Genomic DNA, 24,192 nt, shown 5'->3' on the forward strand with positions numbered 1-24,192 from the left:
TCCATTTTATTTTTAACTGAACATGAAGGAGCCAGATACTACATAATAAAAATAATAATAAAAAAATGCTCTGTTCACAATACAAACTATTAAACTGATGGCTCCTTTCTGCGTTCTCTGGCAGTAACACTTGACTCACGGGTGTCCTTTCCTGCCTCTCTCTCTCTCACCCCATTTCTGTCTTTTTTTCCTTTTATATGGTTTCAGACGCCGAGTAATAAAGCAGTAAATCTGGTGTCATTTCCTAGGCAAAGACGTTACATGTTTATGAATGGCTGGGAGACAGTCGTAAACTACGGAAAAAATGTTACATCGTCAGATAGAGAGGAATAAACATTTGACACTGGCCATCTTGTCTAAATCTGTTTGATAAATTCAGCCTGGGTCTGAAATCTCTTTTTTTCCTGGGGCTATTGATTTCAATAGCGTACCAGAATATGATACATTTACTGAGTTAGTATTGGACGCACTGTTACATACTTATATTGCTAATGGCTCCCTTGCTTCCCATACACTTAAAAAAATAGTTTAATTTTAGACTTTAGTAATGTTGTCGCAATGTGTTTCTTCTGTTTCCTTTCTAAGCAATAGTCACATTTGATTTATTTCTAATGTGCTGTTTAGAATAATATCGCCCATTTTATACAGAATTTGAGCTGCAGCTTGCATTGTGAGCATTTGTTTTCCTCACTGTAATAAATGTTGTTTTCAGAAAATTAGAATGTTGAATATTACATGTGTAAAAAAAAAAAAGGGGAAGATTGAGAATAAAACATAAAGGGGCTCAGTGTTCTCAGATTGTGCTTTGAATAATTTGAAATTCAAATACTGTAATATTGTGCCAAAGTACCATCAAGCATATATGGGAACGATAACACTTCAAGGCCTGAAGTAGCATATCTACACCAACAAAGAGACAATATCATTTTTTTCTTCACCCTCTCAACTGCTGTCCCTGTGTCACACTGGAGAGAGGAGGCAGGAGGCAACCTCCTTGTAGACTCTGTCACTGTCGCTCAATAACTGACTGCATAAGTAAGCCTCTGCTGACTCTCCTTTCAAGTTTCCCCCCCCGCGCCCCCCCACCTCCTCTCGCTAATGGCAAGTCATCAGCCCGTATTGGAAACTCGCTGTCAGATAGAAGTGCAGGCACAAACTCACGGCATGCTACTCTGCAGTTCAGCATGTTGGGCAGGGTGGAGCTGCAGTAGGCTGAACCATATAGCGGTTGGGATTTTTTGCGGGGGGAGGTGGGGTGGGGTGAGGATGACGTTAGCTACAGTCCCTGTTTGGCTGGCGTTGAGTTACAAGGCAGTAATTCAGTTGAGCCTTTTTTGGCGATGCCATAAACAGAGAACAAAGCTCAGTCACTCTGCTAATGCCAGCTAACCCCCCATATTGAATTACTGCCATAAACTCATTGCTAGCTAATTGTTCTTTCTAACATATTGATCTTCTGGGGTCATTGCTCAAGAAAAATAAAATAGAAAGTCTCTCTTTTCTTGCAACTGTCTCTTATTCTTTCCGACTCTCCTCTGCTTTCTCTAGCTTCTGTTTTTTTTAATACTTCTCCCACACTTTTCTCATTGAGGTGTCTGTCTCTCTATTTGTCACTGACTATTTTTCTCACCTTTTTCTTCCTCTTTGTGTAAGTTTCTCTCTTCTAGTTGTCTCCAAATCTTTGAAGACGTGTTCTTTTACCAATGTCCTCAGTCTCTATCTCTTACATGTGCCAGTGAGAGAGAGAGAGTGGGGGATGTGGGAGGAAGGGTACTCAGATTGTTACATGGGGTGCAACTTGTGGCGGGGGGTTAGGGTTGGGGAATAATGGGGTCTGGGAGACCTAGGACTTTCCAAGTGCCTGGAGTGGGGAGTTGAGCCCAAGGAGCAATGTGGCGAGGGGGTGTGGGCGGGCAGAGGAGAGATGAGCCTTAGGAATGCTGGGGATAGCGGGGGGTGGGGGGAGAGGCAGAGGTAACAGCATTTGAGTTTTCTGGGTGATTGGAGTGATAATTTAGAGTACATTGGGCAGGATGGAGTTCAGAGTTGGAAGGATGGAGTCTCGTGCTCTGAGCATTTTATTGGGGGCTCACAACACAGCACAGCTACCAGGAGCAGAGAGCACGGAGCCAGGACCCAGTCTTGCCAAGGAAGGAAGCCAGTATGATACAGAGGGTGTTGGCGTATGTACAAGGAAGAGCAGGAGATTGAGAGGCATTGGCGTAGTGGATGCACGAAGACCAGGAAAATATCAGAGAAGCAAGCTCCATTATAATATCCAAGCTCTGGAATAGAGAGGGGAGGCATGCGTGCCTGAAAGGTATTGGGCGATGGGATATGTGAAATTAATGGTAATTTTTGTGAGTTTTTAATAGAATTCTTGAATGTTTTTACTTTATGCAATATTTTTAGGAGTGTTTAGTGGGGTGGTTGGAGACCAGAATTGACAACTCAAGGAGCTTTGAATTTTTTCAGGGATTTGACTGCTTGTTTTGTGGCAGTTGGTGATTGTTCTTTGGTTTGTAAATGGTTAGTGAAAATAGTGATGTTTTTGTTACATTTAGTAGTTGTTGATTTTATTTTATAGACAGTGGCTGTTGATTGGTCGGCTGATTTTTCTTTCAACATGTTTTGACTTTTGATGAGATCAAAGATCCCATTTTACTTTCTGCTGGTTGAGCAGGCGTGGCGCTATCCCAAGTCGGGTGCAAAACTATTAATTATACAACAACAACAACTTGTATTTATACAGCAACTTTAACGTAGTAAAATGTCACAGTAGCATTATCAAACAAAATTTGACACCGACCAACATAAAGAGATATTAGGACAGGTCAAAGAGGCAGGTTTTAAGGAGCGTCTTAAAGGAGGAAACAGAGGTAGAGAGGCGGAGAGGTTTAGGCAGGGAATTCCAGAGCTTAGGGCCTAGGCAACAGAAGGCACGGCCGCCAGTGGTGAAGTGATTAAAATCAGAGATGCTCAAGAGGGCAGAATTAGTGGAGCGCAGAGATCTCGGCGGGTTGTGGGGCTGGAGAAATGGGGAGGGGTGAGGCCTTGGAGGGATTTGAAAACAAGGATGAGAATTTTAAAATTGACGCGTTACTTAACCGGGAGCCAATGTAGGTCAGTGAGTACAGAGGTGATGGGTGAACAGGACTTGGTGCAAGTTAGGACACGGGCAGCAGAGTTTTTGGATGACTTCAAGTTTACAGAGGGTAGAATGTGGGAGGCCGGCCATGGAGGGATTTTGATAATGTATGATTTATTTTCAGAGCACTATTTCATGTTTTATTTTGATCAATTCATAATGGCATCATGTAAGTCAGAGGCTATTGAAAATATTGATACGTGAGCTGAGGGAAGGTGTCTGGCATCATGTAACTGCCCCTCTCTTTCGCTGTAACCTCCTCCAGCTCTACAACCCTCTGAGAACTCTGCATTCCTCCAATGCTGGCCTCTTGTGCATCCCCCACTTCTTTTGCCCCACCATTGGTGGCCGTGCCTTCAGCTGCCTAGGCCCTAAGCCCTGGAACTCCCTCCCTAAACCTCCGCCGCTCTACCTCTCCTCCTTTAAGGCGCTCCTTAAAACCAAGCTTTTGGTCACCTGTCCTAATATCTCCTCCTTTGGCTCCATCTCAATTTTTGTCTGATCAGGCTCCTGTGAAGCACCTTGGAATCTTTTACAACGTTAAAGGCGCTATATAAATGCAAGATATTGTTGTTGGTAATATATTATCAGCTCTTTCTTAGATTAGAAGCAAACATATTTATTATTCAGAAATGCTTAATAAATATCATGATTCCATATCTTTCTTGAATTAAAAATGTGTTGGTGTACCTCACTCTGTTAGTGTATGGACACTCTGCTCTCCTGCTAAGAGAATGGCCACAGTAGAAGTGTGATGGTGGTAGGTTCTTCACAATCTTCTCTCCACCCTCTCGGGCCCTTTGTCTCCACCTGACGAGCAGCAAAGATCGGCAACTTGCCACCTGAGGAAGCCTGAGTCCGATTGTCAGACTGGCGCTGCAGTTCACATGCAGGTCTGGAAGCCTGATGTACAGCTGCAGTGTGCTGTTTGGATCAGACGAATAGTTACCAAACGTCTGGTGTTCATTTCACCTGAGGGAAAGATACCGGAATTTGAATCTAAGGCGATCTCCACAAATCGATGTTTGTGAGGGGACTCGAATACCGTTACGGGGATAGAGCGGGGGGAGGGGGGGGGGAATGAGACTGACTGGGTTGCTCTACAGAGAGCTGGCACGGACTCGATGGGCCGAATGGCCTCCTTCTGTGCCGTATGACTCTTGAGGGCTGGATTTTCCAAGCCCCGAGGAGGCGGGACAGCCGGTAAACTCGGAGAAAGTGGGGGCGGATGACAAAGCCACCCCCATCCCGCCTCCGTGCCCTTTTGCCAGGAGGTGGGAAGATGTGCAGCTTCAGGTCCCGTCTCCTGGAGATGGGAAAGGCATTTAATCCTTTTAACTGCCTGTTAACAGGTAGTTAACAGGCAGAAAAAAGGATTAGTGCCATTTTACCTTCACAGGTGAAGGCTTCCCGACCTCGGAGAACCCCGCCGGGTTGGAGGAGACGTGGCGGCGGTCGGAGGCACCTGGAAGTAAGATGTAGAGGTGAGTGATGGGTGCAAGTGTGGAGTGGTAAGTATGCAAGATGAGTGATAAGTTTTAAAAAATGTTCACTTACCTTGTTTTCTTCATACAGCCTTTAGCCCTGCTGGATCAGGAGAGCCGACATCCTGCTTGTCAATTTCACAGCATGGCTGTTGGAACCTCCATTCCAATAACCATGTGAAATTTACAAAGTTGAAAGGTTTGATGAGTCCTGAACACAAGGACTCCTCAAACTACAGAGAAAGTCAGTGTTTGACAGCTTCACAGAGCTGTCAAACGCTGACATTTTTTCTTTGAAGAAGTCTTGACAGATAGCACATCTGACGTTGACGTGCTCTGTCAGTGACTTCCTCCCTAATTGGCCTGCTGAACCCGCAGGGCGGGCTTAACAAGCTCAATCAGGGAAAAATCCCTCTGGTTGGTCAGGTGAGGATGGAGGCGGGACATTGACACGACAAGCAGCAGTCCCGCCTCCATTCACACAATCCAGCCCTATGACTCTATGACCTCCTCTTCATAAAATTCAGAGAAAATTGTATCTCTGAAATTTACTACTTTAAAATTCTGCACCAACTTGTGCACTATTAGGAACTTCTGCCATTCGTACTAGTTATTTCAAATCATTCCTGGAATACCTATTAACTGAGCGGCTGAACCCTGTTAAATTGACATCGCTGGTCCCTAACCAGTGCCCCCCCCCCACCCCCCAAGAAATATTCTGTTTGGATCAAGATTTCTATAAACTGGAAGTAAGATTAATCAATTTGCATTTTGTTTTTGCTACATAGACCATTTGGTCAATTCGCAGTATTTCTGAACAAACACAATTTAAGAAAAATGCTGATCGAAAGCACATTTCAGACAAATACAAAAGCAAAATACTGCGGATGCTGGAAATCTGAAATAAAAACAGAAAATGCTGGAAATACTCAGCAGGCCAGGTATCATCTGTAGAGAAAGAAACCGAGTTAACGTTTCGGGTCAATGACCCTTCGTCAGAACTGGAAAAAGTTGGAGCTGGAACAGGTTTTTAAGCAAGTGTAGGGGCAGGGAAAGGGGGGAGGGGAGGAAAGAACAAAGGGGAAGGTCTGTGATAGGCTGGAAGGCAGGAGAGATTAAATGACAAAAGGGATGATGGTGCAAGACAAAAGGAGATGTAATGGGACAAGTTAAGAAACAAATAGAGGACTCTAGATGAAGTGTCAATGGCAATGACAGAATCATCAACAGCTGCCACATGAGAGAGAGACAAAAAAATAAATTGGGCCCGAGGTTATGGGCTGAAATTGTTGAACTCGATGTTGAGTCCAGAAGGCTGTAAAGTGCCTAATCGGAAGATGAGGTGCTGTTCCTCGAGCTTACGCTGAGCTTCGTTGGAACAGTGCAAGAGGCCGAGGACCGAGAGGTCAGAGTGGGAGTGGAGCGGAGAATTAAAGTAACAACAGAAAATGTTGGAAACACTCAGCAGGCCAGGCAGCATCCGCGGAGAGAGAAACAGAGTTAACGTTTCAGGTCAGGGACCCTTCATCAGAACTTAATTAAAGTGACAGGCTCGGGGTCACCCTTACGGACTGAACTGAGGTGTTCCGCATTTCACACAAAAGTGTTTACATTTCTAAACTGTTGTTATTTTTCAGTATAATCTAGTGATGGGTTAGCAATGTTTAGTGTGCTGAGTATTATGGTTTGTATAATTTACAATGATTTTATGCTTATAGCAGGACTTAATATTCCTTTATTTAATTGATAATATTTATTCATAGTTTGTAGTTTGAATTACTATTAGCTGTAGATTACTAAGTGAATATTAATTTCCTTCGATCAGATTTTCTTGAGTTTCAGGCTTAATTAGGCACATTGCTATGTGGCTGTTAGCATTAAAGAGGTAGTGGTATTATCTGACTTTTCATCAAGTATATGTAGCAAGCTCAAAAAAACCATACGGATATCTATTTATAATGAGGCTTACCATCAGAATGGAGAAGTATCAGACAGGCTGTTCAGCGGCATCTTGTAGCAGTCATGCCTAACAATCATGAGCCTTATTTTAGTACCAAAGTGGGTAATATATAGACTGCACCTGGAACTCAAGAGGCATCAGATCATCTGGGGTCCGTTTCTGCTACAAACACAGCTCGGACACCTCCCATACACACGCAGGCCGCCCCCCAAGAAAGTCAGGATGGGACCAGAAGCTAGTAACCCCCCTCCCAGTGCCCCACAAAGATCAATGATCTAACCTGACAGGTGGGCAACACCCTGACCCAGGCAAATCCCAGGTACTGTTGTCAAACTATCTCAATCCTCAAACAGTGCATCGTCCCCAGTGTGTGCGTAGCCATACTGACAACCCTAATTGCGCCACTGTGTTCTATAATGTATTGAAACGATTACATCTGCATGCACATCCTGTCAACTTCGAACCCTGATAAATTCCGATGTCCACATTCAGAATGAAAAATGCCTCTGTAAAATTGGTCAGGCTGAAATTACACCCTTTGCCCAGGAGAGATGATGCAGTATCACCACTGGTGGGAGGGTGTAATTACAGCGTGATAAGTTTACCAGGGCAGTTTCCACTATAGGGCCAGAGTTTTGCCGGCGCTCAGAGGGCAGGTTCAGAGGCGGGTCCGCTGTCAAAATCTAAAAGATTGACAGCAGGTCGGGATCCCGCCTCCCTGTCAGTTTCCCAAGTGTGGGGTCTGCCTGCGCTTTGCAGACCTGGCACTAAGCGACGGGTCAGCCAATTGAGATAGTTAAGCGGGTCTGTAAAGGTAGTTGAACAGCATTTTACCACCTTCTAGCCATTTTTTCAACTTTTCCACGAGGTTCCCGTCACTCGGGAATCATGTCAGGTAAGTGTGTCTATCTCTATCTCTCCATTGCTGTGAATAGGTGACAGCTGCAAAAGTGGTATGAAAGCTACCATTTCACAGCTGTTCACTTTCCAATGTCAGAAGCTGGAGCCTTCAGGATTTGGAAGACACTTTTCAGCTGTATGCAGTTTGGAAGTGTTTGGAGCAAACTTTCTCTCCAGTGTCACCTCCTTGGAGCAAGCTCTCTCACCATTGACAGATCGCTTCTGTCATCTCCACTTCAGCTGCCATCTATTCCATCAGCATCGGTGCCCTTGAGAAAATCTCACCTTGTTCCTCAGAATACCACCACGATCAGCCCCAGCACAAACATCACCAGGCACACCAGCAGCACCAACTACAACACCAACCTTCTCTGCAATCAACTGATGCTGCACAGGACACAGGGCATCAGCACCCGACCACATTGCTGCCCGGGACACCAGCGATGGCCTTACCATGGCCAGATTTACTTCTTGACGCCGTACACCCTGGCTACCACATGATGCGCCAGGTTGGCACCACCCCACACCAGCACCATAAAGCAACCCTACAATGTCCAAGCCATTCCTTTTGCACTCATCAGCATTGCGGGGGATACCGTTATGTCTCACCATTCACTGCAACTCACTAAGACACTTCCAAAGGTGCACACAAACCTGTCCAAGAAGGCAAAGTGTTGTAAATAAAGGTTTCAATGTTTGACAACACATTAACAGAAATGTTACATGAACATTGCATAAAACACCCAAGTGCCTACCCTTGTGTGTTGTCAGTTGGTATGATTGGACAAGGATGAGGGTGAGTTTGAGGGGTGGCTAGTGAGATGGGGAAGTGATGATGTAGAGAGAGAGGGATGGGTGGAGGTCCAAGTTAAGTTGGTGTGAGTAAGGATGTGCAGGAGTAGGGTAGGGAAGGCAGAGTGATGGGGATGTGATGAGTGGCACAGCAGGATGAGGTTGGGTGTGACTTAGCAGTAACATTTCGTGATCTACTGAGATCTTTGAAAGGTTTGTGCCACTGCAGCCAGGTCCTCCTGACAACATCACTGCTCTCCTGTGCAATGTGCAACCAGGCTGCGTTGGTGTCCTGAGGAGGTCTCCTCTGCCCATTGGAAGGGAAGAGAACCTCCCTGCATCTTGTGACTACCTCCATAAGCATATGGAGGGAGTCATGGGAGATCCTGGGTGCAGCCGTGCACCTTTGTGCAGTGCTCGTCAGTGTTTGCAGCACCTCAATGCTGTAGAACACTGACAGCACAACTGTCAAAATAAATGTGGACATGGCCCCTTTAAGGAAATCGGCTGATGACGCGTCATCAGATGACATCACCAGACACTTTAATTGGCTGGGAACCTTGCAGGGTGGGCTTAACAAGCCCAATCAGGGCAAAATCATTTGGAGGAGGCAGGATGAAGGCGGGAGCAGGGTTTGAATCATCACCTACTGTGGCCGCACCGGACTCGCCATGGTTGGCGAAATCGCAGCCATTGTGTGGGCATGGGAATTTATATTGGAAACACAAAAGGACAAAATGTACGACTTTAAAGTGGTGACTGAATTATGTCTGCCTGCCCTGGTCCAATTATTCCCCGCCCTCTAAACCCCACTTCACCCGAAGACTCAGGTGGGCGTTAGTGGGTCTTGCCTTCTAAAGCCAGGGACTTCAGGAGCAGGCTCCTTCGTTCATATATGTGTCAAACTACAGGGAATTCCAGTGTCATAGAATGACAGAGGAAGCACCCAGGAAACTAGGAGACTGGAGTTTCCCAATGCGAACCATAGCCAATATATCAGCCATTTAGGGATTAATAATTAATATGAAACCATTAATAATTCAATATGTCAATTTCCAACATTAATTGCAGCTTTTAATTAGACACTATTAGCTGTAACAGTGTTAATTTGAATGTGTATCCCCCACAAATTTTACTATGTTATGAACCCTAATTTTGAAAAGCAAATATTACATTTTGGATTCTGAGTCTAGAAATTATTGTGCACGATATTAGCATATGAACACTTAATGTGGCATTGCTTTATCCATTTTAACAGCTTATTTCAAATAAAAATAGGTTAATGCCTCTGTTAAATAGTGCACAAAAGAATGTTATATGAATGTGTTAAGGGTTTGTACACAATTTCTAGGCGGTGGTGCTTTGATTCCTAATGAAATATAGCTAGTTAACTGTAATCCTACTATTATTCCATATAAAGCACTTTATCGTCCTGTACTTTCTGAGAATGATATCCCTAAAAAGTTGATGTTTATTTTTGCAGTGTTGCACCGGTGACATCTGAAGCTATTGCGTTTGAGATATCCGATTTCCATTGTTCTCATTTAACAATGACCTCTTCACTGGGCCAATCATCGCACTTTGATGCAGTGCTACTGATCCTTTCACAAAAGGAAACGAGGGCAGAAACAAAAAATGACCCTGTATGTTATCAGAAATGGCAAGGGTATGAGTTACAGATGTAATTACCTTGGTTATGGCGTCTCTTGCTTTTTAGCCACTCATAAACAATGTGGGTCAAAAGCAACGTGGGACTGCATACTTCTGTCTCTAATCTTAATTCTAATCTCTGACAGTGCCTTTCGGAGGTAGTTTTTGTCGAACTGGGCAGGGCTCGCTGGCAGTAAGAGTGTTGTACACTAGCGGATGCTGGTTTCACAGAACAGCAAGGGAAGCGTGTCGGATGGGACTCGGTGATTGCAAGTTTCCAAATGTGCGTCCTGGAAGCTTACTAATTTTTTGCATGGGAAGTTAGTTCAAGCACATGTAAGGGAGAGGCCACGCAAATCCTTCCCGTGCCCGCATCATAGCCAGGAACTTTGATGTTTTAAAATGTCCGTGGCTGCTTTCTGGATATTGCTTCCTGACAGCTGCTGTGCTCCCAGGAGAGGCCTAATTTATTACCCTGATGTTCTCTTCCTCTGTAATGGATATGGTATTACAGGAGGTTGCATTATTGTCGTTGTTTGGAGGTCACTGTGACTTTGTCTCAAGGTAAGAAAACAAAATTAAACCCAGCCTTCTCCACACTGGCTTTCAAGTCAGATATGGGAATGATGGAACACCCAAAACTAATTGAATGACATCCTGTGCTAGATATTCATGAACATTAAAGAGCAATGGCATATATTTTTGATGAGGGGTAGATTGTCGACTTAACTAAGTATTAATTATGAAGTATTAATTATGGACGCCTTCCACACCGATGTCTTGCTCAGTTCATTTCAGTACTTTGCAGCTTGACTTGACTCCAGCAGCAGAATTCACTCTGCACTAATTTATCTTGTTTTTCATTCCTCCTGTATTGGTCTTCTCCATGTCACAATCATTCCCCAACTGAGACGTAACAAGCTCTCAAACTGCTTGACTTGACTTGACTCCAGCAGCAGCAATCAGTGAGAGCACATTACTGCTTTAAAAAAAAAAAAAAATCAACTTTATGTGCCAGCTGAACAATTATCAGCTGAAAGTTGCATATTGTACTGCAGCGCAGCCGCCGTGTCATCGTAATACCTGTCCTTCAATTCAGGCACCCGTGAGCAGACAGCACATGTGATGTGACCCCAGGGGCAAGCTCAGCATCTTGCATTTAGTGTTGCTGTCACACGGAGGTGAGAGCTGCTGATTGCATCCTGAGCCTGGGCAGAAAAAAAAGTATCTCTTACTCCTGAAGCACTTAAAAGACATTTGCAGCTTTAAAGAAATGCACATTTCTCCCCCCCCCACCCCCCCACCACCTCTAATATAGTGTTCCTCCAAGAACATAATCCTGATTATTGTGGAGCGCAGTGGGAACAGGCAGTGTGTTACATGTTTGTTTCATGTTGGTATGCCGTACCCTCCCTGCCTTTTCTGTCTGTTGGAAGAGAAGCTGTGAGAAACCAGTGCGTTTTGAGGGAGTACACCTAAATTGTGGGGGGGGGGGAAATAATGTCAAATTTAAACAAAGATACAGACCATCACAGGATTTGCTGGAGAGATGATATACAATTTTCAGAATTCACTCTGCACTCATTTATCTTATTTTTCATTCCTCCTTTATTGGTCTTCTCCATGTCACAATCATTCCCCAACTGAGACGTAACAAGCTCTCAAACTGCTGGTTATGCCACTCTGTAGCCTAACATTACAGCAACTGCAAGGGCGGATTATCTCGGCCTCCATTTCTCGCAGAAAATGCGTGAGTTCAGCTTATTCCTCCCCAGATCGCTGAACTGGGACTGGAATTTGTCATGGGTGGAATTGCTGAGTGAACGTATCTCCTTAAACTCTGGCCTCTTTGTGGACGAGCGCACTGCATTATCGAGTTGCTTCCTCCGTGGTTTATGTTATTACAGTGGAAGGAGTGTTTGAAATTTGCCATTTTTGAATTTATCTAAAACATTAATTAAATGCATATAGGATAAATGACTGGTAGTGGTAGCTTATCCAAAGGGAGTCGTCAAGTGTAAATAATTCACAGTCAACATAGGCATGCATTATTTTTATCTATATGGAGTAAAGAAAGAAATACTTGCATTTATATAGCGCCTTTCACGACCACCGGACATCTCAAAGCGCTTTACAGCCAATTAAGTACTTTTTGAAGTGGAGTCACTGTTATAATGTGGGAAATGCGGCAGCCAATTTGCGCACAGCAAGCTCCCACAAACAGCAATGTGATGATGACCAGATAATCTATTTTTGTTATGTTGGTTGAGGGATAAATATTAGCCAGGACACCGGGGATAACTCCCCTGCTCTTTGAAATAGTGCCATGGGATCTTTTATATCCACCTGAGAGAGCAGACGGGGCCTCAGTTTTAACGTCTTATCCGAAAGACAGCACTTCCTCAGCACTGCACTGGAGTGTCAGCCTAGATTTATGTGCTTAAGTCCCTGGAGTGGGACTTTGAACCCACAACCTTCTGACTCAGAGACAAGTGTGCTATCAACTGAGCCACAGCTGACACATTGAGATAATAAGAAATAATAGAGGAGCCATTACACTACTAGCTGTATTCTATAGGCCACCAACTAGTGGGAAAAATATGGAGGAGCAAATTTGCAGGGAAATTACAGAAAGATGCAAGAACTATAGAGTAATGATAATGGGGGACTTCAACTATCCTAATATAGACTGGGATTGTAATAGTGTAAAGGGCAGAGAGGGGGAAGGATTTCTGAAATGTGTTCGGGAGAACTTTCTTGATCAGTATGTTTCCGGCCCAACGAGGAAGGAGGCATTGCTGGATCTGGTTCTGGGGAATGAAGTGGGTCAAGAGGAGCAAGTGTCAGTAGGTGAACATTTAGGGAACAGTAATCATAGGATCATAAGGTTTAGATTAGCTATGGAAAAGGACAGGGAGCAATCTAGAGTAAAAATACTTAATTGGAGGAAGGCAATTTTCAGTGGGATGAGAACAGATCTGGCCCGGGTAAATTGGAATCAAAGATTGGTAGGCAAAACTGTAGTGGAACTGCCTTTAAAGAGGAAATAGTTCGGGTACAGTCGAGGTACATTCCCACTAGGGGGAAAGGCAGGGCAACTAAAGTCAGGGCTCCCTGGTGACAAAAGAGATAGAGAGTAAGATGAAGCAGTAAAAGGGGGCGTATGACAGATGTCAGGTCGAGAATACGTCTGAGAATCAGGCTAAATATAGAAAGTTCAGAGGAGAAGTGAAAAAGAAAATAAGAGGGGCATAGAGAGAGTATGAGAATAGAATGGCCGCTAACATAAAAGGTAATCCAAAAGTCTTCCAGAGGTATATAAATAGTAAACGGGTAGTAAGAGGGAGGACGGGGGGGGGGAGCGATTTGGGACCAAAAAGGAGACCTACACATGGAGGCAGAGGGTATGGTTGAGGTACTAAATGAGTACTTTGCGTCTGTCTTCACCAAGGAAGAGGATGCTGCCATAGACATAGTAAAGGAGGAGGTAGAGGAGATACTGGATGGGATAAGAATTGATAAAGACGAGGTATTAGAAAGGCTGGCTGTACTTAAAGTAGATAAGTTACCAGGACCGGATGGGATGCATCCTAGGATTCTGAGGGAAGTGAAGGAAGAAATCGCGGAGGTACAGACCATAATCTTCCAATCCTCCTTAGATACGGGGGTGGTGCCAGAGGACTGGAGAATTGCAAATGTTACACCCTTGTTCAAAAAAGGGTGTAAAGATAAACCCAGCAACTACAGGTCAGTCAGTTTAACCTCGGTAGTGGGGAAGCTTTTAGAAACAATAATCAGGGACAAAATTAACAGTCACCTGGACAAGTGTGGATTAATTAAGGAAAGCCAGCACGGATTTGTTAAAGGCAAATCGTGTTTAACCAGCTTGATTGAGTTTTTTGATGAGGTAACAGAGGGTTGATGAGGGCAATGCGGTTGATGTGTACATGTGTTTCCAAAAGGCGTTTGACAAAGCGCCACATAATAGGCTTGCCAGCAAAGTTGAAGCCCATGGAATAAAGGGACAGTGGCAGCATGGATACGAAATTAGCTAAGTGACAGGAAACAGAGAGTAGTGGTGAACAGTTGTTTTTCGGACCAGAGGAAGGTATACAGTGGTGTTCCAGGGGTCGGTTCTAGGGCCATTGCTTTTCTTGGTATATATTAATGACTTGGACGTGGGTGTACAGGGGACAATTTCAAAATTTGCAGATGGCATAAAACTTGGAAGTATAGTGAACAGTGAGGAGGATAGTGATAGACTTCAAGAAGACAGACAGGCTGGTAGAATGGGCGGACACGTGGCAGATGAAATTTAATGCAGAATAGTGTGAAGTGATACATTTTGGTAGAAAGAATGAGGAGAGGAAATATAAATTAAAGGGTACAATCCTAAAAGGGGTGCATGAATAGAGAGACCTGGGGGTATATGTGCACAAATGGTTGAAGGTGGCAGGGCAGGTTGAGAAAGCAGTTAAAAAAGCTTACAGGATCCTAGGTTTCATGAACCTAGTGGGCTCAGCAGGCCAATTAAGGGCCACCCGACAACAGGGGCCATCACAGATTGATATTTCATCTGTCAAGACCTTTTGACAGATGAAATATCAGCATTTCACAGCTGTTTGAAGCTGTCAAACACTGACAATCTGGTTAATTCCTTCCTCTCGGGATGATTTAGAGATCTCCCCGGAACAGAAAGCAGAGGCTGCAATTTTTGACAACTCGCGGTCATTCTGCTTTCTGTGCCGGTGAGATGAGGGACTCCTGAGACCTGAAGGAAGGAAGGCTGTAAAGGTAAGTACATGTAAGTAAAACTTCTTTAAACACTTTACACACACCAAACACACTTACCTTTGCACTCCTGCACCCATCACTCACCGGACATCTCGAACCCTCCAAGCCCTTCATCCCGACAGCCCGCCTCGCTAACGGCGTGGTTTGGAGCCGTCGGGAATCCCACATTTCACCAATGAAAACAGAGATTAGCCTAAAAACTGCCTGTTAACAGGCAGTTAATTGGCACTAATCCCCTTCCCGCCTCGGGGAGGTGGGTCCCAGTGCGGGGCGGGTACCCGCCTCCTTTGAAACTGGCATGGAGGCGGGTTGGGGGCGGGATGGGTTCGTGCCCCCCGATTTCGGGATTTTAACCCCCCACACGCCTCCAATCCCGCCTCCACGGCCCAATGAAAATCCTGCCCCATGCCTTGCAACAGTGCAGAAGTTTCAGTAAAAAAACAACCTATGGGGAGAGAACAATAATGAGGTAATCACTTGTTTGGAGCACAGTTACTTTTTGTGCTTGAATCATGAGACTGCGCAGGTTGGCGCGGCAGCCAGGATCGTGTTCCAACAGTGCTGTGTGCTAGCCGTGAGCTACAGGATGTAGCCCAGTCGCAGAATAATCCACACACCTGTAAACACTGAGATTCCAGTTATAGCCCTGGGTGACACCTAGTCATGTCACATTAAAAATTACACTTACACTGCAGCAGAAAGTGAGTGAGTTGTGCTGGGAAGGACAGTTACATTCAATGCTAAGGAAATAAAATAACAGATAAAAGCCTCTGGTTAAATAATTTATAGGTTTAAATCTGAAAGTCATCTAGTTTGTCTTCAACCTAAAATGTATTTTCATAATTACGTTGCTGGAAGCCAGATTAATTCGATTTTCTTCGGCACTGTCATTTGTTAAGTTGAACAGAATATGATTTGAATAGTTGCTGCTTACAAGTCCATGTAAATGTCTGTGTTTGTTAAATTCTGCAGATCCTATTAGTCTATAACATGGCCTGTAGCACCATGAGCTTGTACACCACTCTCCTCTTTCTGCACGGGCTTTGCAATGCAGCTTCCATTTTTCAAAAGGAGTCATTTTCAGAACTGCAGCATGCCTACTTCGTGTACTGGGTGATAAAAAATGTGGAACTGCTTGATACAGTCTTCATGATCTTAAGACACCGAAAGCGCCAGATCTCCTTCCTACACGTCTACCACCACTGCAGCATGCTGGTCCTGAGTGACCTGACCTATCATTACTACCCGTGGCCAGCCATCGCTCCTTTCCTCGCATTCAATTCATTAATTCACGTCTTCCTGTATTTCTACTATGGGCAAAGTGCATTGAATCCTGTCCAGCGACCTGCGTGGAAGAAAAGAATGACCCAGTTACAAATCTTACAGTTTCTTTTGGACTTGGTTCTTGCAACATGGGGGTATCTCTTTCATGGATATTGTATTTACAGTATCATGTATGGTTTGACAATGCTGGGTCTGTTCTTAAACTTTTATTGCAAAGCTTTTAATTCCAAAAAAGTTACCTAAATGTACTGTACCTGTAATTCAGAAGTTTGAATTGAACATTATTTTCCTTTCCTGTAATTAATTGAGCTGGATTCATAGTCTAACACAGTGTAAATATTGTTTTTAAAATTTAACCGTTCAATCTAGGGACACAAAGCAGATATAATTTGGTGCGATTCCAACAAATAAAATGTTTGTGAATATATACAATACCTGTTTGTATTTTGGTGTGAGTCTTCACTCACTAATTTGGATAGTTTGTTTTGTCCTTTCCTGTTGCTGTTACTGCTACTTTATATTTTAAAAAAAAAGTTTATCTGGCTGGGATAGCCTGGCTGCACTTTATGCCTAAGTTGTTAAAATGATAAAACACAAACTGGCATCAGGGATTCTCCATCAGATGAGCTCAGGCCTTGGTGTCCTGACTCGCACCAAGTCCCAGTCGCCCATCACCCCTGTGCTCGCTGACCAATGCTGGCTCCCGGTTAAGCCGCGTCTCGATTTCAAAATTCTTATCCTTGTTTTCAAATCCCTCCATGGCCTCGTTCCCCTCCCTGTCTCTGTAATCTCCTCCAGCGGGCCAAAGAGCAGATACTTCCCAATAGTAAGGGTGGGAAAACCTGAAGTGTGAGTCGCTCAAGGCTGATTTTATGCACCTCTCTGCAGCTGGTTCCAGAGCAACATTAGCAGGAACTTGAGACTTCCTGGAGAAATAGCGTAAAAGGCTAAAAATTGTAATTTATGCTGTTTCTCTGGGAGTTCTGACGGTCTTCTGCTGAAGTTAGGGCGGGAGACCGGGAGAAACCCTACGAAATTTCCAGGTAATATGTTATTCTAATATAAAAATTAAACATTGCGCACACTGCAACAGATACACTTTCATGTTTCAAATTGGAAACTAGTGTAACCAATCACCTGTCCTGAGGCTATGAATACTTCTAAATACCTACTGGTCTAGATCCTCATGGTGATAATGTTGGTGAATAGAAACATAGAAACATAGAAGATAGGAGCAGGAGTAGGCCATTCGGCCCCTCGAGCCTGCTCCACCATTCAATGAGATCATGGCTGATCATCCAAATTCAGTACCCTGTCCCTGCCTTCTCCCCATATCCCTTGATCCCTTTAGCCTTAAGAAATAATAACTTTCATAACTCGTGGACTATAAGTAGGTCTGAATCACCTTGTTGCACATTACAGTTGGAGATTGTGCTCTTCATATACTCTAGTAGAGGTTATTTCATAGAATATTATACAACCTTACACATTACAAAGTTATACATAGTTCTGTACCCTCCAGTCCCTTAGTCTAGGCTTGGATTTAACTCCTTGTTGGAACTTGAAACTTCCAAGTAACTGACTATCTCTACTGTCAATGATGTGATTGGACCCAATTGTTAGCATCGATTACAAACTTGGATGAGCTCCAGTAGATGAGATTCAGGCTGCTCTCGAGGCTCATTGGAACTAGTACCCTAGAAAAGATGAGGTGGAGGTCTCACAGAAGAAAATTGAGGAATTAGGTTTTAGATTGAAGTGCAAAACTTAGATCTGTCAGTACAGACTCGAAGGGAGGTTTAGATCTTAGGACATTGGGAAAAGTTCTGTGTCTGGGGAAGTTGTTCAGACATGATGGTCTTCACCTCAATCAGATTGGTCCCAATATCCTTGCAGGGAGGGGAAACAGGGCAGTGGGGAGGATTTAAATCAGTAAAGTGGAGGAGGAACAAAATAGACCAAAAAGAAAGGAAATTAATAGCAGAAAGATTAAATCAGAAAAGCAATGCTGTTACAGATAGGCTTAATCTAGTAAGGCGCATATAAACGAATGGCAGTAGCAGTCACAACAACTGAACTCGAGGCTGTTATGACAACTGGGAATTAGAATGTAAGAGGTTAACTGTTAATAATGGAGATAAATAAAATATACAAGGGTTTAGAGTGTTCCTGCCTACCACGCAGGAAAGGACAGCTGGGAATTAAACCCAATGGTCCAGGAGAAGTTTTCCAACAAGTTAATTGGATGGAAGTATGTCGTGCAAAAGCAACTAAGAGAATTTTCTTGCTTGGTTTATGAAGCGATAAGGAAGATACAGGTATGTGCAAACTGAATGACCTTTCTAATGGGAGGGGTTTAATCAACCCAATCACTGGCAATGCCCAAGTAGTCCAGAATCTGAGCTGGTAAATGCTTTCTGACCTATTGTGTTAGAATGCCACAGGAGGTAACTCAACTCAACCCAGCGATGGCATTTTAACTCGAATTTTCCGATTCTCTGCCCATTCTCGGACATGCCAGCAAGACCCGGGTGACCTATCGGTGTCTGAGACGTCCTGGAGCACTATAAAAGGCAGGTCTCAGATACAGCTCACTGGTTCACAGGATCTTTCGCTATCTGGTTTGCCAGGAGTGTTTTTTTCAGCTTCCAGATCCCGGCCCCTACACTTTAGTTACAGTACAAACCTTTAAGTCAGGTACGCGAGGACCACGTGGAGCCATTCCTGCTTCTTTCTTTTGGATGGAGAAAGACTTGGAGGATGACTGCAGCATCCGTGAAGGTTGGCACGCGCTCCAGTAGCTGGGCGTTTCAGAATACATCAGGTGAGTGGTGGCGACTGCGTGTAGCAGACCATACCCAGCACACAGGGTCGACAGGCCAAGGATCACCTTTCTGGACCTAACTGAGGAGCGGTGCTTAGTGCCTTTCTTTAAAGGAGATTTCCTAACTCTACTACACCTATGAGGTACTTCCCCTGGTGGCCTCAGCAGAGCTGGTGGAAGGATGCTGTTCTTCATGTGCGGACCCTCGAGATGTTTGTGGCCAGCGGCTTCTGGGTCCTCAAACCTGTGATGGCCCAGCCACAGCCTGGCCCAGCTGACTTGCTGGCTCCATGGCAGGTTCTGGTTGGGGTGGTGGAAAGCATTGTGCAGATGTGCTGACATCCTGAGAAAGGTCATTACGTACTCCTCCCATCACGCCACTGATATTCCCTTAGTGCTGGGGCTCATCACTTCCAGTCATCTGCAGGAGAGAAGTTTGCAGAAGATGACTGACCTGTCCAAAGCCCCTATCCATCGATCCACCATTCTCTCCTTTGTGGAGCCCAAAGTCTGCAAGGCAGCCATTTGAGCTTCCACCAAAGCTGCAAATTGTGTTCGCATGGACTCCTGCTGTGAGACCTTCGCTGGATGCGTCCCTGGAGGTTGGCACACTCTCCAGGGTAGACTGCAGGGTGGTGATGCCAAGCGAGATGGCACCACATAGGCTGAATGCAGACCCCCTCCACGCTCTCAGCCATAGTGGTGAGTCTCCTTGGCACGGCGTCCAATACCTCATGCATCTGTCTGTGTGCGGCCAGCAAATTTCTTCTCATGGCTGGACCCTAGAAGTCACAATCTCTGTCGCCCTCAGCAGACCTGGGAGACGGCTTTGCCCTCGGGCAAGGTCTCCTCTGTGCTGTCTCTGCCACCGGTTGCTGCTGCTGCCCACTGGTGGTGGGTGTTTTTCCAGGTGCAGATCCCTCTAATTTGCTATCTATACCACATGGAGTGCTATTGCCTGAGCTGATGCCTTGGAGGGGTGGAACGCCTGATGGTGCATCCTCAGAGGGATTGACCTCCTCCAAGATCTGTTCTTGTTGTTGAGAAGGCTCTAAAAGAAAGAGAGAAGAGTTATGATGTCAGAGAGAAGCTGCACATGGTCAGGAGATTGCAGGTTGAAGTTGCTAAGCTTGCCGCATGTGTGCTGAGTTGAATGAAGGGATCAAATAATATGCAGACACCCTGCTTGGGTACACCACCAGCTTCTCCTGGCCCGATGCTCGTGACACTGCCTGGGCCAATGATCTCCAGTGCTTCCTGCTCTGGCCTGTGTGAGGGTGATGATGTTGGGGACTCCTCCACCCATCCCTGGCATTATGTGTCGTCCTGTCCTGCAGAAAGAGCGGGTGAGAGTGAGCGTGTGTTGAGGTGAGTGGGCATGTGTGAGGGGCTCGAGCATATAGTGGACGTGTTGAGAGGTGTAGAAGGTGCAAGATGGAACGATGATGGGGAGGTGTTGAGCATAAAAGGAAGTGTGTCTGATGTGAAGTAAGGAAGGAGGGGTGGGTGCAGTTGGTGGTTGTGCAAATGTTAGGTTGTGAGAAGAGAATGGTGCAAGTGTGTGGTGTGAAGAGAGGAAAGTAAGAGGTGAGTGTGTTTGCAATGAGCAAGGGAAGTGTCTTCGTGTGTCTGTGTAGTTGTATATTGAAGGAGGTGATAACCAAGTGTGATGGAGGAGAAGCTGAGAGATTTGTTGTGAGGTGTTGGGAGAGGTAGAGAGATGAAGAGCTGTACTCACCCTTGCTGCTCTTGTCATGTACTTGGAACCTCTTTCTACATTGAACCCAGGTCCTGGGGGTGGTGCTGTTGGAACTGACCCTCTCAGCCATCTCTGGGGAACAGCACTTCCCTTCTGGCCCTCTTCCTCCATTACGACCTCCAGGGATGCATCAGGGAAGCGGTGGGCAGCCCTTAGACTCACCTCTACAGCCAGCAGGTTCTTCCAGACTAGTTAGCTGCAAAATGTGAGCAGGGGGATGCAGTCTCGCTTTAAGAGGTGCATCCCCGCTTCAAGTAGAGCCGTGGAAGGTGCCGAAAATTACACCGGTCACGTGGGCCTGAATTCAAATCAAATCAAATCAACTTTTATTGTCATTGTTAGTGCACAAGTGCAGGACAACGAAATGTAGGCTTGCGGCTCCCGAGAGTGTACATTTAGATTAAGACATTTAAACATTCAACATACATTTGGCTTGTAATACATTAACATAAACATAACCATAATAAAGTGCATTGGCAGATGTGCAGGCTTTAGAGTAGCCAGTCCTTCAAATGTTCATGAGACCCGAGAATTGAAACGGCCCAGGTTTTACGCCCACAACATCATGGCAACTTGCCACTCGCCTGGTCTCCCCCGAATGTACAATATCCGCCTAAGTTAAAATCGGCCCTATAGTTTCTGTGGAGAAAAGTGCGAGATGGGCCAAACATTTCCCTAATCTGCACTTCGTAGTGATGGATTGAGTTTTCGTTGATGCATGCCAGCCTGATTGACCAAAGGGTCAGAATAGTGGACTGGCATCAATGCATGTTCTGGAGTGTTTGCAACAGTAGAAATGTTTTTGACTTGTAACATTTTTAAAAAACTTTCGCTTTTGGTTTCCACAGACAAGCTAAACGGCTATTTAGATTGCTGGAAGCTTTTTCTCGCGAGTTTATTTTCAAGGGTGGAGCTAATGACCATCTCCCCTGTGGTGTGAAGGGTTTAAAAAAAAACTCTATTTGGATTTTAAAAAAAAATCATTTTATGGGATGTGGGCATCGCTGGCAAGGCCAGCATTTATTGCCTATCCCTAATTGCCCTTGAGAAGGTGGTGGTGAGCCGCCTCCTTGAACCGCTGCAGTCCATGTGGTGAAGATACTCCCACAGTGCTGTTAGGGAGGGAGTTCCAGGAATTTGACCCAGCGACGATGAAGGATCGGTGATATACCTCTAAGTCAGGATGGTGTGTGACTTGGAGGGGAACTTGGAGGTGGTGGTGTTCCCATGCGCCTGCTGCCCTTGTCCTTCTAGGTGGAAGAGGTCGCGGGTTTGGGAGGTGCTGCCGAAGAAGCCTTGGCGAGTTGCTGCAGTGCATCTTGTAGATGGTACACACTGCAGCCACGGTACACTGGTGATGGAGGGGGCGCCAATCAAGCGGCTGCTTTGTCCTGGATGGTGTCGAGCTTCTTGAGTGCTGTTGGAGCTGCACTCATCCAGGCAAGTATTCCATCACGCTCCTGACTTGTGCCTTGTAGATGGATGCAGCATTCACTGAAAAATCCAATAGTTTGCTTTTTATAATTCGAAAGTGGAGAGTTCGGTGAGTTACATGGAAACAGTTAAATTTTTTATGTATCTACGGAAAAGTTTCATCCCAATTTTCTGTTGGTATTGGTTACAATTCACTCATTGCCTGTGTACTTTGCTCCTTAAAGTAATGTATTTACACTAACAGTACAATACTTTCTTCTCTGGTTTCTAGCCCTGGGAAGATGACAAATAGTGTATTTATTTTGCGTATACATGGAATTTCCCTGGAGACACCAAATCACCTCAATTTAAAATTTACATGTTTGAAAATGGCTGATCGAAATGGACTCAAGCCAGCACAAAGCATTGCAACACAAAACATGTACAAATTATATATTTTTAATATTCTGGATTTCAGCTGAACTTGTATTGGTATAACCAGAGAGTGAAGCCAGGCTGTTGTCTAAATATATTATGTATTTATAAAGTGATGTCAAAATGGGAATGTGCAACCAATGGCTGATTGCTATTATTATTTTTATTATTAATTGACCTTCCAAATTGTAGATAAATGCAGAGCTAACCCAATTTCTATTCACTTTCATTATGTAAATTTTCTGATCTGAACATAAACGTTTGCATCATTCTGATCCAGGTATAGCAAATTTCCCTAATGATTGAGATTCAAGGTTTCAATGCAAAAATATACTGAGCAATCTCGGTTTATTACCTAAATTCATCAGAAAAAAAATCTTATCCTTTGCACATTAACTTTGTTTCGCAGAGAATAATTGTGTTTAATATTAGTTATAAGGCATTTTTTTTTTTTTGCTTTTCATTTATATTGTCTTGTAGAATATGAGCTGAAGTACAAATATTCCAAGGCGATCACACCATTTTGGGAATTACACTCCAAGTATATTGGTGATGTAAGCAAAGCACTGATTAAGAAAAGGGCAAGTTGTTCAAAAGACTTCTGTAATATAGGAAAATTCAGGCCTTTTAATATGTACAGGTGGATCTTCCATGGTGTTGCTCGAGGCCAGTTGGAGATTCGACTATGGGACCGAGGGGCATTGCACATAACCACTGAAACTAAAGCAAAATACTGCGGATGCTGGAAATCTGAAATAAAAACAGAAAATGCTGGACATACTCAGGAGGTCAGACAGCATCTGTAGAGAGAGAAACAGAGTTAACGTTTCAGGTTGATGACCCTTAGATGACCTCCTGACTCCCCAAAGCCTTTCCACCATCTACAAGGCACAAGTAAGGAGTGTGATGGAATACTCTCCACTTGCCTGGATGAGTGCAGCTCCAACAACACTCAAGAAGCTCAACACCATCCAGGACAAAGCAGCCCGCTTGATTGGCACCCCATCCACCACCTTAAACATTCACTCCCTCCACCACTGGCGTACCGTGGCTGCAGTGTGTACCATCTACAAGATGCACTGTAGCAACTCGCCAAGGCTTCTTCAGCAGCACCTCCCAAATCCGCGACCTCTTCCACCTAGAAGGACAAGGACAGCAGGCGCATGGGAACATCACCACCTCCAAGTTCCCCTCCAAGTCACACACCATCCTGACTTAGAAGTATATCACCGATCCTTCATCGTCGCTGGGTCAAAACCCTGGAACTCCCTCCCTAACAGCACTGTGGGAGTAGCTGCACCGCACGGATTGCAGCGGTTCAAGGCGGCGGCTCACCACCACCTTCTCAAGGGCAAGTAGGGATGGGCAATAAATGCTGGCCTTGCCAGCGACGCCCACATCCCATAAGTAAATTTAAAAAATGAACTGACGAAGGCTGATCAACCTGAAACGTTAACTCTGTTTTTCCCTCTACAGATGCTGTCTGACCTGCTGAGTATTTCCAGCATTTTCTGTTTTTATAACCACTGAAACTGATTGCTTCCTGAAAGTACCCACTGCAGATAAATTTGCCATTTTCCGTTTTTTATTTATGCTTTGTGTAATATTCTAAATGATCATAATCGCTGCATTTCTTTTATTTATTTATTTATGTGTGTGTTTGAGAGAGAAATCAAATCAATTAGCAGAAGAAACAAATACAGGCAGAACATAGGAACAGCTTCTTTCCCAGGGCTGTCATCCTACTGA

At 44.6% G+C, this 24,192-nt stretch overlaps 1 protein-coding gene across 8 annotated transcripts in view; it reads left to right on the plus strand.

The window, feature by feature from the left end:
- The window catches only part of LOC147098597 (very long chain fatty acid elongase 4-like), a 46,931-nt gene extending 30,487 nt beyond the window's left edge, over window positions 1-16,444 (plus strand). For all 8 annotated transcript variants that reach the window (XM_085970473.1, XM_085970474.1, XM_085970475.1 and 5 more), the window contains one exon: window positions 15,701-16,444. In XM_085970473.1, the coding sequence (XP_085826599.1) occupies window positions 15,701-16,255 (555 nt within the window). In that variant the 3' untranslated portion in view covers window positions 16,256-16,444. The remainder of the gene's footprint in view (window positions 1-15,700) is intronic.
- Window positions 16,445-24,192: the final 7,748 nt, after the last annotated feature.

Source organism: Somniosus microcephalus, chromosome 29, assembly GCF_052327205.1.
Source record: "Somniosus microcephalus isolate GS21.2 chromosome 29, FLI_Smic_1.0, whole genome shotgun sequence".
NCBI lineage: Eukaryota > Metazoa > Chordata > Chondrichthyes > Squaliformes > Somniosidae > Somniosus > Somniosus microcephalus.